Source organism: Procambarus clarkii, chromosome 45, assembly GCF_040958095.1.
Source record: "Procambarus clarkii isolate CNS0578487 chromosome 45, FALCON_Pclarkii_2.0, whole genome shotgun sequence".
In the NCBI taxonomy this organism is placed as follows: domain Eukaryota; kingdom Metazoa; phylum Arthropoda; class Malacostraca; order Decapoda; family Cambaridae; genus Procambarus; species Procambarus clarkii.
Window position 1 is genome coordinate 3,143,655 of NC_091194.1, and position 20,589 is coordinate 3,164,243.

A 20,589-nucleotide genomic window follows, 5' to 3' on the forward strand; every position below is an offset into this window, starting at 1 on the left:
TACACTGTGAAGAATGGTATACTTTTTATTCTATACCTTTTATATTAAAATGAACTGAACGTATTTATGTTAAAGTGAGCAATTTTATATTATTTAAAATTAAAATTATATAAATTTAAGAAATATGAACGGCAAAATTAGTATCGTATATTCCTGAGAAAACGATTAAATATTCAAATTTTAATGTTATTATCAACAGGTAGCGCAAAAAAAATATTGCTGCCTCATACTTGAAAGGCCTATGCTAATTGATAGGCATCGGTGATTCAAGTAGTGCGTGAATATTGAGATTGTTGTCTATTTGTTTTATCAGAGACTTACTATTGACTATGACTTACTTGGGGCAGCTGAGGCGGCGGCGGCGGCGACCAGCAGGAGCGCCAGTAGTGACACCAGGAGCCTCATCTTGCGACCTCTTGTACCTCCGCCGGTCTGGAGGGCTCTGTACTCTCCAGCTCTTGCTGCTTCTATTAATGTGCTTCGGTAGGCGCCACCTCTTCACAGAAAATGTTGACACAAACTATAATAATAAGGGATACCATAGAAAATATAAAACATATTATATAGTGGTATCCCTTATAATATAAATATAAATAGTAATATAATAATGTGTGTGTATGTGTGTACTTACCTAGTTGTACTTGCGGGGGTTGAGATCTGGCTCTTTGGTCCCGCCTCTCAACTGTCAATCAACAGGTGTACAGGTTCCTGAGCCTACTGGGCTCTATCATATCTACATTTGAAATTGTGTATGGAGTCAGCCTCCACCACATCACTGCCTAATGCATTCCTTGTGTCAACCACTCTGACACTAAAAAAGTTCTTTCTAATATTTCTGTGGCTCATTTGGGCACTCAGTTTCCACCTGTGTTCCCTAGTGCGTGTGCCCCTTGTGTTAAACAGCCTGTCTTTATCTACCCTTTATCTACGGGAGCCGGTCGGCCGAGCGGACAGCACGCGGGACTTGTGATCCTGTGGTCCTGGGTTCGATCCCAGGCGCCGGCGAGAAACAATGGACAGAGTTTCTTTCACCCTATGCCCCTGTTACCTAGCAGTAAAATAGGTACCTGGGTGTTAGTCAGCTGTCACGGGCTGCTTCCTGGGAGTGGAGGCCTGGTCGAGGACCGGGCCGCGGGGACACTAAAAGCCCCGAAATCATCTCAAGATAACCTCAAGAAGAAGCTCATAATAGCCAGGTAGATGACCGGGCAGGTCAAGCAGAACTACGCGGCAGCCAATCAGCACCCAGCACAGGCTCCTGGAGAGGTCAGGGAAGGACACCCTGGCATTAGGGAACTCTGCGCGTATAGTTGGGTGTGTAGCGGTGCATGACCAGCTGCCTCCTGCATATGAACACCTTTACTTCCATTGTCACTGATTCATCACTCTGTTTTCTTGATTTGCCACAACTCACAAATTACAAAGTGCTAACCTAACCGGAAACGCACAAAACCCAAGCCACACACCTAACCTAACCTACTGATGTATAGAAAACTTGGATATGTATGAGCCGCTACTTTTCATAGTACACACAGAGATCACACTAACGTGATGCATCAAATGAATCAAAATAAAAAATTTTACCCTGTCGTAGCTCAGTCGATTAAGGTAGTGTCTCGGATGCTCCCGGACGCAGGTTCGAATCCTCGTTACGGCCCTTGTGGATTTGTAATTTTCGTAGTACTTTGTTATCTGTACGCCGGGGAGCGTAGCGTACAAAATGGAAGGTATTGGTTAAAGAGGATTTGTACTGTAACAATGGTTACAGTACAAATCCTTAAACAAATTTTATAACAAAACAACAACAAATCCTTATACAAATTTTAAACATGAGTCGACAATGCTAGTTTTTTGTTTGTTAAAACCGTGTATATTGGTAGGTTAGGATATATTGGTGTAGGTTAGGTTAGGTTACATTTGTTTGAGTTACGTTAGGTGAAGTTGGGTAATGTTAGGTTGTATTTACATTGTGTTAGTTAACCATCTTGTATATAACGTGACTTGTATACATTTACACGACGACGGTCCTCCTTGTCCTGAGCGCCATGACGCAGCAGGAATGGGATCAACAACCCTTATGGTTACCTTAAGGTGCTTCCGGGGCTTGGCGTCCCCGGGGCCCGGTCGTCGACCAGGCCTCCTGAGATGGTTACCTTGAGGTTACCTTGAGGTGCTTCCGGGGCTTAGCGTCCCCGCGGCCCGGTCCTCGACCAGGCCTCCACCCCCAGGAAGCAGCCCATGACAGCTGACTAACACCCAGGTACCTATTTTATTGCTAGGTAACAGGGGCATAGGCTGAAAGAAACTCTGTCCATTGTTTCTCGCCGGCGCCTGGGATCGAACCCAGGACCACACGATCACAAATCCAGCGTGCTGTTCGCTCGGCCGACCGGCTCCCTCCCTACATGGATGAAATAACAGAGCCAATAATTACCTTAGTGTAGTTACCTATGCTCATGATGCAGACGGTGAGTCACAATAACATAGCTGGAGATATGCTGACCAAACCAACACATCAGAAGATGAAGAAGCGACTAAGTTTCAGTCTGTCCCAGACCATTATTAAGTCCGGTAATAATTCTCGTCTTCTCAGTACTCGTTCTCATCTGTAAAGAGTTAGTAGTACTATTGTTAGAATAATAGAACTAGTGATAATAGTTGGAGAGGTAGTAGCATTAATAATAATCACCAAGGCATGATAGTATCATTAATCGTTCTGGGTCTAGCCAGCCGCGCACCGTAACCCACTGGACCACGATGTGCTAGTATAATATCTTAAAGTTCGCCTCACGACATCGTCACATGAACTGATTAACTTTATCGCCATATTATCACAAATTATCTCACATTAACATTATCGCCATATTATCACAAATTATATCACATTAACTTTATCGCCATATTATCACAAATTATATCACATTAACTTTATCGCCATACTATCACAAATTATATCACATTTGGAGGTGGGGTCCCTCGATTGTTTCAAGCGCGGGTTGGACACGTATATGAGTGGGATTGGGTGGTTATAGATAGGAGCTGCCTCGTATGGGCCAATAGGCCTTCTGCAGTTACCTTCTTATGTTCTTATGTTCTTATGTTCTAACATTATCGCCATATTATCACAAATTATCTCACATTAACTAACACAATATAATGACTGATGACACGTGCACCTGTCTGTCCTCACACTATTACACTACAATTTTTAACCAGTCAGCCACAACGTAAAAATTCAGGTAGTTCGATGAAGACAACATAAGATTGACGACGCCTCCTCGTAGCACAGTGAACTCCGAACACAATGGAATAGGAGATGAATTCCCGCAACAGGACAGATGCGCTTAGAGTAACACATACATTTACCTGATGCCTCTGTTCACTAAGCAGTAAATAGGTAATTGGGAGTTACCCTGGAAACACAAACCGAAACTGTTTCTATTTTCCGCTTGTTACAACTTGTAATAAAGTTGTTACATTTTGGCTTAACGTGTTTATGACATATTAGAACGTTGTTACAACTTGCTATATTGGTTGTTATAACTGGTTAGGTGTTAAAACTTGTTCGAACGTTGTACCAACGTCGTAGTTTCGGTGTGTGTTTGGCGGGTAGCCATCTGTTGTGGGTTGCATCCTGGGGAAGGTCAGTAATTGAGAAATTAACAAAAATCTATATAAGTTTTAACATTTCTTGTAGTCCCTATTTAGACAAATATATTTTCTTTTACGTAACATTGTAAATAAAATAGAAATGTAGTTTGGAATCTAATCGTTGTTGTTGTTGTTGTTAAAAGATACGCTACCTGGAACAAGAAGTTCCAAGTAGCACGGGCTATGGTGAGCCCGTAGTGGATTAAAAATCTAATCACTAGATGTTCAATTAGCATGTAAGTGGATGAGTACCAGGTACCGCCAGCACTTGGGTACAAGAAGGAAGCAACGGTACTGGTGACCCTCGCTGGCTCCAACTGGCTCCACCTACACCGGCAAGGAAACCTTACCACTCACTAAATATTTATATTCAATATATGGTCCCTTTATGGATGAGATACTATGATAAAGCAGAAGGTTCTCCTGCTGACTTAAAAGGATGCATTTCAGAGATTGAAAATAAGCGAACAATTAATATGAACAAGAAAATTGCTTGTTCATCGTATCTTTTAAATCCTGAATGATATACTGTGGCAAACCAGAAGCACTACTTCTGACTTGATGGAATGCAAATCACATCCAGACACATCCTGGAAGTCCAAATCGCCAGACACATCTTGGAAGTCCAAATCGCCAGACACATCCTGGAAGTCCAAATCGCCAGACACATCCTGGAAATGAGACATCCATAAAATGGTACTAAAGATATGAATGTGTATCGTCCCAGGAGTGGAACTCTCGATGGGATACTATGGTAAACTAAAGAGCACTACAGCTGACTTTAAGTTATTGATTTCAGAAACAGGAAAAATCAAGACGGAAAGCAAGCAAAGAAAATGGAACCAAAATTTTGATTCTCATCTTAGCAGTTTGAACCCAGCAGGGGACACAATGGCAAGTCAGAAGACACTACTCATAGCTTAAAGACAATATTTATATCAAAGACTGAAAATGAGCAAGGAAAATGGAATAACAAATTTGGCTTCTCTTCTTAAGAGTTGAACTCCAAGTCAATCAATATACTAAGGTGCGTTAGTATGGAGGATTGTGAGTGTTGAGGTGCTGATGAACGAGGATCTTGTGGAGTCATTGAACTCGTCATGTTGTGGAATACCTAACTGGACACAGCAGTGAATTAATGCACAAAGATTAGACAGGTCATGTGAAGAATGTATAAGTAAATGAATTAACACAAAGGCGCCGTGGTACAGTGGGAAGAGCTTGCCTGGCACCGGCTGGGATCACTAACCTTTGAGTTCCTCTTGCTTCCACTTCAAGAATAACTTCAGAGATGAACAAATCTCTGTTCATCTCACACGTTAGTGTGATCTCTGTGTGTTCAGAGATGTTAATTTATGAATGAGTTTTACTTGGTACTAATCAGTGTTTATAGGAGTCTTGTGGTCGGTAAGTTATATATGAATCAAAAAAATAATATAAGCATTAGCTGATTGTTTCAAATTACGTATTACTTATGAAATTCTTTTGCATTTAGTAATGAAATGAATATTCCATGTTACAAAACCGGAGATTCAAGATCGAATCCTAAATTACTGTACTGCTGGCCAGGATATGTTGACACCAAAGAGATTCAAGATGAGGTCTGATAAAGACCTTTTGTGCCCTCTGTAATGCTTTTGCGCTACCGCTCACAGGATGAGTATGGAGTGCATAAGAAACTAGCCGCCTTCGGCGGCAACAATCAATCAATCAAAGAGATTCGGTTAAAAAACAACGATCAAAATCGATAGAAACAGCGACAATAGGAGATGAGATATAGCAGAAGCACTCGACGTCAAGTATTCTCATCCAGATACATATAGGAACTACTGGTCGAATGTAAAATAATTATCTTTTGTACCCAAGGCAGGTAAAGTTTGTACTAATGGGTAACTCCAAATAGTATGCTAGAAATTAAACAGTTCTATTCTACCCAACATAACCTTTCCTAAGCTTAATATATACCATTTTAGGTTTAATATAATACATATATACGTTATATTAAGCCAAGGAAAGTCTAGGTTTTATTTTTGTCTTCTTTATCATCCTCTCTACATAATGAATAGTACAAAACTAGGCTATTATTTTGGGAGACTTGTCGCTTTACACCTCTTACCAGTACACCCCAACTACCAGTTTACACACCACCTACCAGTACACCCACCTACCAGTTTACACCACCATCTACCGATCCAACCAATGCGACTCTAGGAGCAGATTGCCCGTTGCCCTCGACAAAGTAACGGCGTCATTTCTCATCACAACTTCATAGTTAACATGTTAATGTTTGAACTTGTGTGTTAGCTCCCGTCTGCCTCTGAGGATAGTAAGTTGTACCTTAACCAGAAGTATCAGGCCCATTAGTAATGTAGCATGAACGTTGGTGGGGGATTTTCAACTTTTTTTCAGTATTGTGTAAACACGTTTACCAGAAGGAATGCTTGTAAATTATTTTTACCAAACGTAACTGGAGTGACCTAAATAGATGAAGCCTAACTGAAGAGTCTTCACCAATGATCGTCTCATTGGTGAAATGGTTAAAGTACCTTGTACTGTAGGGTGTAATTAGGTCTTGTTGCTTTTTGTCTTATAAAGTATATCAACTATATTCTCAAATGCAACACGTTGCAAACAAATTTCAAAATAAATAAACAGTTTGTGTGGCGGCCCCGTCGTCTGCCACAATAGCCACATGCCAGTACGTAACATTATCACACGTTATGTCCTTAACATAAAAGGTCAATAAACTCTTAGCACAAAAGCAGTCATTTTTCCTTGTTCAGTAATCTACATATATTTATCCACTACACCATTCTATTTTTCTTTTGATGGCAGAGAGAATTATGTAAACTGGTGTGTGGGGGTTTTGACCAATGAGACTCATCGTTACAAAGCGCCTATTCTTTCATAATCTAACCACTTACAACTCCAACAACAAATGCGATGATGCCATCTTACACGTTCCAAGAACCTGAGGGGTAAAGGTAATACATATATTCCCATAAAAACAGGAAGCCAAACACAGTTATGTACCTAGGAATTCATGAGGGTTTCTCTGTGACCGTGTTAGATGGACCAACAACCCACAACACTGCTACATTTACTGTTTCTGCTTCAACGCTTCCTTGAAATACAATCTTACAATACCTTAATAGATGCAAACAATCATTTGGAATGACAATACAGTTCAATATTTAGAGCATGTATTAAATTCCGTATGTTAGACGCTTGTTAGTAACTTTGCGGTGGTGGAGCGTGGCAGTGTGTGGAGGTGGTATAAGAGGAGTGAGAGCCCGGGGTTGTGTACACATCTCTCCAGCTCGTCAACAACATGAGGTTCCTGGCGTGTCTCTCCGTGCTGGTGCTGGTCGCCCTCGTCACCGCCGCCCCGGGTAACTTATTAACACTCTGAGCATCTCCAGATCCTCCTCAAGCATCCAGCAACACTCTGAGCATCCCCAGATCCTCCTCAGAGCATCCTCAAGATCCCCAGTGACTGTACCTTTGTCACTTTGTTATTGACTCTACTGTAGCCATATGTGTTGCCAGACCCGCCTTCATACTCAAGATAATTTTCATTATATCTTTCTGGGAGTCAAGAAGCTGGCTACCCACTGACTTTGATCACTTCACTTCCTCATACTGAACATGACACTCACTTCTCTTGACCATTTCAGTAGTATAGTACCCACGCCCTGAACACTGCATTTGCTAACTACCCTCTCAATGAACATTCTATTTTATCAAGACCATCAAACTGAACATTCCACTTGCTCTCACCCACGTCATTGTCATGCGACATCCTATTGTAGCAATTGTCATACAATTGCTACAATAGGACGTAACAGCTTGCTACAATAGCTGGGCACAATATCTTGCTACAATAGCTTACTACAGTGCTTTCATTATCAACGTTTCTTTGTCAGCCTTTTATACAACTAGAAACAGCTTTATCTTTGGAAGCATTTCTGGAAAGACATAAGTTTTCCAGGAATGCAACAATGTTTTGTTGTATTTCTGGAATAAAACAATGTTTTCTGCAACAAAACACTCTTGCATTTCAAACAAACAAAACAGCGTTTGTTTTCTGCAAGAAAACATTACCACTGTTGAAGAACGGCAACAGTGGTAATGTTTCATATAACATCTGTTGACTTTATGATCTAAGTAAACACTATTGATTATTACACTTTTTAATCATTACTTCACACGGTCTAAGATCAATAAATTTGTTTTAACTTCAATGAATCACATAAATGTTGACACTGCCTTCATTAAGGCAGAATTTGCATTCTTGTAAAATTGGTATTAATGCTTCTGCAACTTTTAGCAATAATGTGACTCTTATTAAGGTTAGCGCATCAGTGTATAGATAACAGTGCATCTTACGAATTAATAAAAAAACTTAATTTTGTAAATCTGAAACACTCAAATAATCGATAGTTATTTATGTATATAGTTTTCCTTTGTTAATAATTACAAACTACCATGATGTTTGTTTGCATCACAAGTTATGTTTGTCTCTCAGCTGACTCCACGGAACGACCTGTTGATGACGACAATGTCTCCTTCGGGTCATCCAACGTCCACCGACCTGTAGCAGGCACTTCATCCTTCGGGTCCAACAGCGACCACCGTCCTCAAGGCGGCTTCGGTTCCTTCGGGTCCTCCAGCGTCAACCCTTCGGGTCCTTCAGGGTCCAGTGTCCACCGCCCTGAACCTGTTTCACCAGGCGCCACTGCCTCCGTCGGGTTCTCTAACATCCACCGTCCATTAGCAGGCAGCGCCACCTTCGGGTCCTCCAGCAACCAGGGATCTGCTGTAGTCCCAACAGGCGACGACTCCCACAACCAAGACGGCCAGTTTAGTTCCCGCCAAATCTCCCCTCATCAGCAACAGTCTCCCGTCTTCCAGGTAGGTGGCGCCGGGTGTCATCTATCTTAATCTTGAAGTATTGTATTTTACAATAAGCTTACCATACGACCCTTCATAGTTAATAGACACACACACACATATATAAAGCACTAGCAGATAATGGAGTATGTGGAGGGCTTGATATAAACCAGACGACCATCATCCCCAGGGCTCGCAGTTCCCCAGCGGCAGCAGCACAACTACCGAGGACGTAGACAACACGGCCGTCGTAGCCACCACAACAACAACTGAACCACCCAGAAATTTCTTCAGTTCACTCTTCGGAGGCGGAGTGAGTACCCCAGCGGAGCCTCACCTTCCTGTCTAGACTAGTCGTTCACGAACTGTATTGTTATATCCAGTCGGAAAAACAGAGAATACGTAATAATATTTATCTTTCAACTAGGACATTTCCAAGTGTATTTATTTTAAGTTCTATTCAAATATGAGATGCTTCTTGTTCTTTAAGCTCTGCTGCGAGACATGTTGCCTCACTTCTGCCTTAAACACTAAACTGCCCAACATATGGTCCTATATAATTGTCCTTTTCTAGTCCTCAGTAAGACAATATTTGTAACATTTAGCTGAACGCAATACATTAACTTCCCCTTAATGTTGGTCACAACTTGTTCCCCTTAATGTTGGTCACAACTTGTTCCCCTTAATGTTGGTCACAACTTGTTCCCCTTAATGTTGGTCACAACTTGTTCCCCTTAATGTTGGTCACAACTTGTTCCCCTTAATGTTGGTCACAACTTGTTCCCCTTAATGTTGGTCACAACTCCGTCCCACTTAATGTTGGTCACAACACATCCACACTCTCCCGCTGGACACCTTAATACCTAGGTTCATCCTGAGGATATTATTGCTATTTTTGTTGTAATTTCCAGTCGAGTTCGTCCCGTGTGAGCAGAGACACCTGGCGTCAGGTGTATGTGGCCGAGGACCAGGATAGCCAACACTCGGCCCCCACACAGGTACGTCACCAGGCCGGGAGCTCCTAACTGTCGACACACCTCCTATACATCTACTGACTTCACTACTCATGCAATTCATTGAAATATATCTTCTTCTAAAACTAAACAGATGCAATAAGTTTGTATTATTTTCGTTTAATAAGGCAAATTGAAAATCAATAAAGTTATGGTCATGTCATTCTGATTTAATTCTTAAGAAAATCTTTCCGCGCATAGTTTCCTGTTTTATTTTAATAATGCTATCTTTATTTTGTATTTTTGTTCCACAGTCTGAGGAACAATCTAGCAACTTGGAGGGATCTGTGCCCTTGAATCTTGGTACACCTGGTTCCTCAAGTGTTGCGGCTCCTGTCTCAACCAACGTTGGTACACCTGGCTCTTCAGGTGTTGTGGCTCCTGTCTTAACCAACGTTGGTACACCTGGTTCCTCAGGTGTTGTGGCTCCTGTCTCCACCAAGGTTGGCAGCACTCCTCGGTAACCTGGTTGGAGGCTCCGTCAACCCACCAGCGTGAACTCCTGCAGCAGGTGTTGGTGCCTTAATAACCCCACCATAAAGGCGCCCCACAGTGACTAGGAAGCACCATAGAGGCATCTCCCGGCTACTGTCGCCAGACACATCCTGACTTCCACACTGTGGCTCTCACCATGCTTTAATTTAATACAAACATCTATATATAGCTGCCATAAACGAATACTCTTTTTTACTGTTTTCTAACAACAGCGTTAGGTTCGCTTGTACAAGTGTAAGTGTCGTCAGGTAACGCTTAAACGCTTGCTTGCTACAACAGGTCTTACTGGTAAACAATCGTCACACCTGTCAAGCCGCACAAACTGTAGTTAGTTTCTATTTAATAAACTTTGAATGCATCACAAACATTGTATGACTGACCTATCTTGGACATGTACTTACCCCTCTTACGAGCGTATTGTTTACATCTCAAGACATAACCTTATATACACTCAAACTATTGTGCTCTTGATGGTATACGTTCATCCAACTCTAACAGAGTGGAGTTTGTACAAGGGGACACAATGTGGGATAAAATATGGGACACAACATCTTATCTTGAGATAATTTCGGGGCTTTAGTGTCCCCGCGGCCCGGTCCTCGACCAGGCCTCCACCCCCAGGAAGCAGCCCGTGAAAGCTGACTAACACCCAGGTTCCTATTTTACTGCTAGGTAATAGGGGCATAGGGTGAAAGAAACTCTGCCCATTGTTTCTGACCTATAATACAATCCATCCTCCTGTTTACATAGTAGTTTTTGTAACTATGTGCACCATAGTACAAACAATGACATACTAAGCAAACAGACAGCAGAATTTGGTATTAACTTTACAGTCCGAAAAAATGAAGCTAAAAAACAAACTTAAATATTCCTACGCCTAGTATAGTACACATATGTACTATATTCGGCCTCAGATTCCGTGTATTAGGCCTAAGAAGGTTAGGTTAGGTTGTCTTTCCAACATAAATACAAAACCTTTTCCGGTTTGTCCAAATACAATAGTACAGATTTGTACTTTCTAACTGCGGTGTATATAGATATATGTACTATGGTCCGTATCGTTACTATAAGTACTACCAGCACAGGAGGATGGGTTGTATAATAAGTTACACAATATAAGCTATAATGAGGGACACAATATGTCCCTTATTATAGCTCATATTATGTCCCTTATTATAGCTCATATTATGTACCTTATTATAGCTCATATTATGTCTCTTATTATAGCTCATATTGTGTCCCTTATTATAGCTCATATTATGTCTCTTATTATAGCTCATATTGTGTCCCTTATTATAGCTCATATTATGTCTCTTATTATAGCTCATATTGTGTCCCTTATTATAGCTCATATTATGTCTCTTATTATAGCTCATATTGTGTCCCTTATTATAGCTCATATTATGTCTCTTATTATAGCTCATATTGTGTCCCTTATTATAGCTCATATTATGTCTCTTATTATAGCTCATATTGTGTCCCTTATTATAGCTCATATTATGTCTCTTATTATAGCTCATATTGTATCCTTTATTACTGGAAGCCTTGTTACTGGGAAGTAAAAGTCATAACAAAGTTTCCAGTAATATAGGACACAATATGACCAGTAATATAGGACACAATATGACCAGTAATATAGGACACAATATGACCAGTAATATGGGACACAATATGACCAGTAATATAGGACACAATATGACCAGTAATATAGGACACAATATAAGCAGTAATATAGGACACAATATGACCAGTAATATAGGACACAATATGACCAGTAATATGGGACACAATATGACCAGTAATATGGGACACAATATGACCAGTAATATAGGACACAATATGACCAGTAATATGGGACACAATATGACCAGTAATATAGGACACAATATGACCAGTAATATGGGACACAATATGACCAGTAATATAGGACACAATATGACCAGTAATATGGGACACAATATGACCAGTAATATAGGACACAATATGACCAGTAATATAGGACACAATATAACCAGTAATATAGGACACAATATAAGCAGTAATATAGGACACAATATGACCAGTAATATAGGACACAATATGACCAGTAATATAGGACACAATATAAGCAGTAATATAGGACACAATATGACCAGTAATATAGGACACAATATGACCAGTAATATAGGACACAATATGACCAGTAATATAGGACACAATATAAGCAGTAATATAGGACACAATGTGACCAGTAATATAGGACACAATATAAGCAGTAATATAGGACACAATATGACCAGTAATATAGGACACAATATGACCAGTAATATAGGACACAATATAAGCAGTAATATAGGACACAATGTGACCAGTAATATAGGACACAATATGACCAGTAATATAGGACACAATATAAGCAGTAATATAGGACACAATATGACCAGTAATATAGGACACAATATAAGCAGTAATATAGGACACAATATGACCAGTAATATAGGACACAATATAAGCAGTAATATAGGACACAATATGACCAGTAATATAGGACACAATATGACCAGTAATATAGGACACAATATAAGCAGTAATATAGGACACAATATGACCAGTAATATGGGACACAATGTGACCAGTAATATAGGACACAATATAAGCAGTAATATAGGACACAATATGACCAGTAATATGGGACACAATATGACCAGTAATATAGGACACAATATGACCAGTAATATGGGACACAATATGACCAGTAATATAGGACACAATATGACCAGTAATATGGGACACAATATGACCAGTAATATAGGACACAATATGACCAGTAATATAGGACACAATATAACCAGTAATATAGGACACAATATAAGCAGTAATATAGGACACAATATGACCAGTAATATAGGACACAATATGACCAGTAATATAGGACACAATATAAGCAGTAATATAGGACACAATATGACCAGTAATATAGGACACAATATGACCAGTAATATAGGACACAATATGACCAGTAATATAGGACACAATATAAGCAGTAATATAGGACACAATGTGACCAGTAATATAGGACACAATATAAGCAGTAATATAGGACACAATATGACCAGTAATATAGGACACAATATGACCAGTAATATAGGACACAATATAAGCAGTAATATAGGACACAATGTGACCAGTAATATAGGACACAATATGACCAGTAATATAGGACACAATATAAGCAGTAATATAGGACACAATATGACCAGTAATATAGGACACAATATAAGCAGTAATATAGGACACAATATGACCAGTAATATAGGACACAATATAAGCAGTAATATAGGACACAATATGACCAGTAATATAGGACACAATATGACCAGTAATATAGGACACAATATAAGCAGTAATATAGGACACAATATGACCAGTAATATGGGACACAATGTGACCAGTAATATAGGACACAATATAAGCAGTAATATAGGACACAATGTGACCAGTAATATAGGACACAATATGACCAGTAATATAGGACACAATATAAGCAGTAATATAGGACACAATATGACCAGTAATATAGGACACAATATAAGCAGTAATATAGGACACAATATGACCAGTAATATAGGACACAATATAAGCAGTAATATAGGACACAATATGACCAGTAATATAGGACACAATATGACCAGTAATATAGGACACAATATAAGCAGTAATATAGGACACAATATGACCAGTAATATAGGACACAATATAAGCAGTAATATAGGACACAATATGACCAGTAATATAGGACACAATATAAGCAGTAATATAGGACACAATATGACCAGTAATATAGGACACAATATAAGCAGTAATATAGGACACAATATGACCAGTAATATAGGACACAATATAAGCAGTAATATAGGACACAATGTGACCAGTAATATAGGACACAATGTGACCAGTAATATAGGACACAATATGACCAGTAATATAGGACACAATATAAGCAGTAATATAGGACACAATATAAGCAGTAATATAGGACACAATATAAGCAGTAGTATAGGACACAATATGACCAGTAATATGGGACACAATGTGACCAGTAATATAGGACACAATATAAGCAGTAATATAGGACACAATGTGACCAGTAATATAGGACACAATATGACCAGTAATATAGGACACAATATAAGCAGTAATATAGGACACAATATGACCAGTAATATAGGACACAATGTGACCAGTAATATGGGACACAATATGACCAGTAATATAGGACACAATATAAGCAGTAATATAGGACACAATATAAGCAGTAATATAGGACACAATATGACCAGTAATATAGGACACAATATGACCAGTAATATAGGACACAATATAAGCAGTAATATAGGACACAATATGACCAGTAATATAGGACACAATATAAGCAGTAATATAGGACACAATATGACCAGTAATATAGGACACAATATAAGCAGTAATATAGGACACAATATGACCAGTAATATAGGACACAATATAAGCAGTAATATAGGACACAATATGACCAGTAATATAGGACACAATATAAGCAGTAATATAGGACACAATGTGACCAGTAATATAGGACACAATATAAGCAGTAATATAGGACACAATATGACCAGTAATATAGGACACAATATGACCAGTAATATAGGACACAATATAAGCAGTAATATAGGACACAATATAAGCAGTAATATAGGACACAATATGACCAGTAATATGGGACACAATATGACCAGTAATATAGGACACAATATGACCAGTAATATAGGACACAATATAAGCAGTAATATAGGACACAATATAAGCAGTAATATAGGACACAATGTGACCAGTAATATGGGACACAATATGACCAGTAATATAGGACACAATATAAGCAGTAATATAGGACACAATGTGACCAGTAATATGGGACACAATATGACCAGTAATATAGGACACAATATAAGCAGTAATATAGGACACAATATAAGCAGTAATATAGGACACAATATGACCAGTAATATAGGACACAATGTGACCAGTAATATAGGACACAATATGACCAGTAATATAGGACACAATATACAATCTCTCACAGAAAATGTACTATCCCCTTGCATAACATACCAGTAACTAAGATAGTAAAAGTTGCCTATGAAATTGACCTGTTCTCAAGTTCAACATGACTGAACAATTATCTGCAGTAGCTAGAATATTTTCAGATTTACTCCAATTTTCGCTGCTATTTGATATATAAATAATATGTTAATTGTACATAATATAATTCATTTTTATTTCTAGTCTGATACGACGCCTGAACGCGTTTCGTAATAACTTATTACATTTTCGAAGACTAGTTTTACACACATAACTGTAATCTGTAAACACACATCCATATTTATACTCGCATTTGGGTGAGGTGAGCCCCAAAGCTTTGGGTGTAAGCCCCAAAGAACTCAGTATATAGGCAAGAGAACAACGTCTCTTTCCAGGCGATTAACAATGCATAAACAACAGGGCTCCATCAAGGAACATATAATCTCTTCTCACAACCAGACCATCACCAGAGAAATCTTAGCAAATAACACAGAAATCATCGATAGATACAGCGATAGCAGGAGGCTCGACATCTGCGAGGCACTACACATCAAAAAGTCAACACCAGCAATCAACAGCCAATTAATGCACAACTATATTCTACCCACTTCAAGACTCCGAACCAACATAGAAGCATCAAGAGGGAGTGTTGATGCTATGGGCCAAAAGGCCTTCTGCACTTACTTCCATTCTTATGTTTTTATACCCATTGGTTCGTGTTCTATCTTGTGTAAATGTCATTTACCTCACCCAAAACCTTTGTACCATATCACCACACCCAAATGCGAGTATAAGTATTTATGTGTGTTTACAGGTTACAGTTGTGTGTGTAAAACTAAAGTCTTTGAAAATGTAATAAAGTTATTATGACACGCGTTCAGGCGTCGCTTCAGACTAGAAATAAAAATGAGTTTTAGAGAATTGATTTTTCAATTACCATCGACAGTGAAAAGAAACATAAGAAATATTGAGAAAATTCGTGTTAGAATTATTAATCTTGCCTTTTCGGTCATGTTTAACAACATATGTTTACAAGAGACTGCTACCAATATTATATATATATATATATATATATATATATATATATATATATATATATATATATATATATATATATAACTGAAAACTCACACCCCAAGTTGTATATAGTCCTGGGGACCATTCAGGCTTGTTTGCATATATATATATATATATATATATATATATATATATATATATATATATATATATATATATATATATATATATATATATATATATATATATATGTGTGTGTGTAACTGAAAACTCACATATATATATATATATATATATTTATATATATATATATATATATATATATATATATATATATATATATATATATATATATATGTGTGTGTGCAACTGAAAAAGAGTTTTCAGTTGCATATTGTCCAGGGGACCATTCTGGCTTGTTCGCATGTGTGTGTGTGTGTGTGTGTGTGTGTGTGTGTGTGTGTGTGTGTGTGTGTGTGTGTGTGTGTGTATAAATATAATACAGTTCGGTATAATTAGATCATGAGGTAAGATTTTGGTACGATACAGTGCCAGGCTCCCAGGGTAATTCCTGGTAGTGAGGACCTGGCTGGGTGCAGATTACTCCGGCTCCAGGACCCGGCCCAAGTGTAACAACATACATTATGCGGCCGGAAATTCCTCTAGAGTGGGTGAAATGTGTCAATATGGACCAACACTTCTCCACCCTGACACTCACGGTAGAATGTGTCAATATGGACCAACACTTCTCCACCCTGACACTCACGGTAGAATGTGTCAATATGGACCAACACTTCTCCACCCTGACACTCACACCCTCGTATAATTCCTGTGACAGTACATGTATCATCAGTAAGTCGACTTATACACTTAGTGATGAATCTAGCGCTGCATGTATAGCTCTCATAACTAAAAGGAAGTCTATGTTAGTTTTCAACTTTGTAAATAAACCAATATTATTAATAATTTGTAAATAGGTTTTCAAAAGTTTAAATTTATTTCAATTTCTCTCTGCTATACTTTTGTTAGTAGTAAAACAATAAATATACACACAAATAAGGAACTGGAGTAATTGTTACTGAAAATAGTTAATTATTATTGTTATCAATTGTATATTTGTAATTATTAGTTATTAATAACATTTAATGCCTAAAGCTGTACATTTGAAACAATTGAGAAGAGTTATTGCTCGCCTAACCAGGCATCTGTAAGACGTGCTACTTAATCCCGCCAAACACACACCGAAACTACGACGTTGGTACAACGTTCGAACAAGTTTTAACACCTCCTAACCAGTTATAACAACCAATATAGCAAGTTGTAACAACGTTCTAATACGTTATAGACACGTTAAGCCAAGATGTAACAACTTTATTACAAGTTGTAACAAGCGGGAAATAGAGACAGTTTCGGTTTGTGTTTCCAGGGTTACACCCTGACGTAGCCAGCTTACTGTGTAGTAGCCTGAGAAGTCTCTTTAGTCCTGGCTGATGTTCGGAAGGAAGGGGGTTCTTGGTGGTTGGTCAGCAAGCTCCTGTGGTACATTAATAACCCTCCAAAGGTTGACAAGCAATAAGCACAACACGAAACCAACTACTTTAAGGTTTCAAGCATTTTGTTCATTTTTTTTACATAAAAAATGCAGAATGCAAATATAATTATAACAAATTATAATATGCAGCTCAAAACTCCTATGGGCATGCGAGGTAATTTTTTAGAAAATCATTGCCAATATAGGCATAGGCTCTCATAAAGACTCGTCATCAGTGTTGTAGCACATGTAGCACACTGGTAAATATAAATAACTTTATTTTTTCATTCATAGGAACCGTAGAAGTAGATTGTTGCTGTAAGTTTACTTAGTGACTTATATACAAGAAGGTACATTAGGTTTGTGAGAGTACATAACATTAGAGTTCTTACATGCAAAGCCACTAACACGCATTGCGTTTCGGCCAGTCCACTGTTTTCATATCCCAGCTCTTATAGTCCGGCCTCATATCCCAGCTCTTATAGTCCGGCCTCATATCCCAGCTCTTATAGTCCGTCCTCATATCCCAGCTCTTATAGTCCGTCCTCATATCCCAGCTCTTATAGTCCGTCCTCATATCCCAGCTCTTATAGTCCGGCCTCATATCCGAACTCTTATAGTCCGGCCTCATACCCCAGCTCTTATAGTCCGGCCTCATATCCGAACTCTTATAGTCCGGCCTCATATCCCAGCTCTTATAGTCCGGCCTCATATCCGAACTCTTATAGTCCGGCCTCATATCCCAGCTCATAGTCTACCCTTATTTTCCAAGTCAATGTATGGCCTCATACTCTAGCTCGTAGCCTGTCCTGAAATGCTATAGTTTCATAGCGGTTTACCTGACATATTCTTGGTATTCACAGAAAACATGTTAGGTAATTCTACCTCTCATAATTAATGGAAGACTAAAGCTCATTATCCACCACCATCGATAGTCACCATGAAGATATATTTACTAATGCTTTGTGCTGCTTCTAAGCTTAATTAATATAAAATTTGGGTTGATTTAATCGGCACAAGTACGACTCTTCAGCCGAGGAGAAACCTGTCGGATTACACGAGTTACCCATCATGGCAGATCATTTTTTTATGTTCAATGTAATACACAAACACTGAGGCATAACTGAAGTAGATAAAAGCTTAACAAACAACTAAATAAAATAAAATTTTGACACAAAACGAAAAACAGGAAACCCGTTGTTTTATATGTAGGGAATTGTATGTGATTGCTTTTTTTAGATGAAATTATCGATCGGGTAGTGAAGGGTATCGGAGGTTTTGCATGTGCGATTTAAACTTGTGCGGACAAACAATCATCCTAATTTGACATGTATATCACTATTTTTTTTATTATTATGCAAGACCTTTTTAGGTGGAAGTTGCTCTAAAGAACTTGACGCAGTTTGTTCACAACTGAATAGTTCCTGATTCAATTTTCAGGCAGGACGGAGAGGTTTGTACAAGGGTTCTTTCACACGATGCAGCACGAGATGTCTGACAATAAGAAACTGTTGGGTGCTGCATATTATGGGAGGTCAGTAGTAGAAGATATCCAGACAGTCTTAGGAGGAATAAAGAAGCGACCAAAATAAGCACCTTACAGGGTCCCGGTAGTTCAGTCCGGTTCGTTCTCGCCTCACAAGCGGGAATGCCATGTTCGAATACCGAGCGGGACAGAAATGGTTGGGCTTGTTTCCTGTCATGTAATGCGCTTGTTCACCTATCAGTAAATAGGTACAGATGAGTTAGTCACCTTGTAATGGGGTTGCATCTTAGGGAGGGTCAGTAGTTTGACCTTCGGGGGGGGGGGGAAGGTGTTCCTCTATATAAACCTAACATGTATATATATATATATATATATATATATATATATATATATATATATATATATATATATATATATATATTGGCTGGCTGTCCCCAACCCAATGAATTATTATTCTTTCTGGTGAGTTCTTAGTAAAAGAAAAAAAATTGACCACTAATTTTTAGGAATGTACCTTGAAATGAGTGAAATGTACCCTGACTCTGGAAGACAGAAGAGTAAGGGGAGACATGATCACTACATACAAAATTCTCAGAGGAATTGACAAGACAGATAAAGATAAACTGTTTAACACGGGTGGAACGCCAACAAGGGGACACAGGTGGAAACTGAGTACCCAAATGAGCCACAGGGAGGTTAGAAAGAACTTTTTGAATGTCAGAGTAGTTAACAAATGGAATGCATTAGGCAGTGATGTGGTGGAGGCTGACTCCATACACAATTTTAAACGTAGATATGATAAGAGCCCAGTAGGCTCAGGAATCCGTACACCAGTTGATTGACAGTTGAGAGGCGGGACCAAAGAGCCAGAGCTCAACCCTTGGAAGCACAACAAGGTGAGTACATCTAGGGGTCTCGCTCCTGTGCCAGGTAAGTCCACTACGGGCTCACCATAGCCCGTGCTACTTGGAACTTTTATTCTGACTAGCTGAATCTAAAACAACGTCACTAGAGTCGGGGTCAAAACCTATGCCACTTTCAACGGGATTTCAGTCCCCATGAATCCTCTTCACAAATCCGGTGGAATTAATTGATGAAAGTGAAAATCAGTAGGTGCCATATTCGAACTTGCATATCGATTTTGACCATGTTGTGGTAAAATGGCTTAAGGCGTATCTAGTTTGGGAGTATCTAGTGTCAAGGTTCGAATCCTCTTCATGACTCCTACTGATTTTCTCATTGATAAATCACATTAATGTAATTTATTTTTGTATTTAAATGTGATGTTCAGAGTCCGTAGAGTTGTGTATTTACTTTTATATATTTAGGCATTTAGATGTTGACATATAAAGCGTATGTTCAGATGGATGATCGTTACTCAGAGTACACACTTGTTGCTACAGTTTATT

At 38.7% G+C, this 20,589-nt stretch overlaps 2 protein-coding genes across 7 annotated transcripts in view; one reads left to right on the plus strand and one right to left on the minus strand.

The window, feature by feature from the left end:
• The window catches only part of LOC123769994 (uncharacterized), a 62,064-nt gene that overhangs the window by 4,845 nt on the left and 36,630 nt on the right, over positions 1 to 20,589 (minus strand). For 3 of the 6 annotated variants that reach the window (XM_069301182.1, XM_069301183.1, XM_069301181.1), the window contains exons 3-4: positions 2,449 to 2,606; positions 339 to 496 (exon numbers count right to left, since the gene is read on the minus strand). In XM_069301182.1, the coding sequence (XP_069157283.1) occupies positions 339 to 496; positions 2,449 to 2,516 (226 nt within the window). In that variant the 5' untranslated portion in view covers positions 2,517 to 2,606. Of the gene's footprint in view, positions 1 to 338; positions 521 to 2,434; positions 4,323 to 20,589 lie in introns of all 6 variants that reach the window. The other 3 variants (XM_069301185.1, XM_069301184.1, XM_045761531.2) reach the window with 3 other exon arrangements.
• On the plus strand, positions 6,929 to 10,417 carry LOC123769993 (protein SPT2 homolog). The gene is made up of 5 exons (XM_045761530.2): positions 6,929 to 7,043; positions 8,180 to 8,565; positions 8,735 to 8,857; positions 9,456 to 9,542; positions 9,812 to 10,417. The coding sequence occupies exons 1-5, from the start codon at positions 6,983 to 6,985 to the stop codon at positions 10,019 to 10,021; spliced, it is 867 nt and encodes a 288-aa protein (XP_045617486.1). The 5' UTR covers positions 6,929 to 6,982; the 3' UTR covers positions 10,022 to 10,417.

Coding starts and splice junctions, on each gene's coding strand:
- LOC123769993 (XM_045761530.2), top strand. CDS start 6,983: ATGAGGTTCCTGGCGTGTCTCTCCGTGCTGGTGCTGGTCGCCCTCGTC. Junction 8,566..8,734: donor AACAGTCTCCCGTCTTCCAG/GTAGGTGGCGCC, acceptor CATCATCCCCAG/GGCTCGCAGTTCCCCAGCGG. Junction 9,543..9,811: donor AACACTCGGCCCCCACACAG/GTACGTCACCAG, acceptor TTTGTTCCACAG/TCTGAGGAACAATCTAGCAA.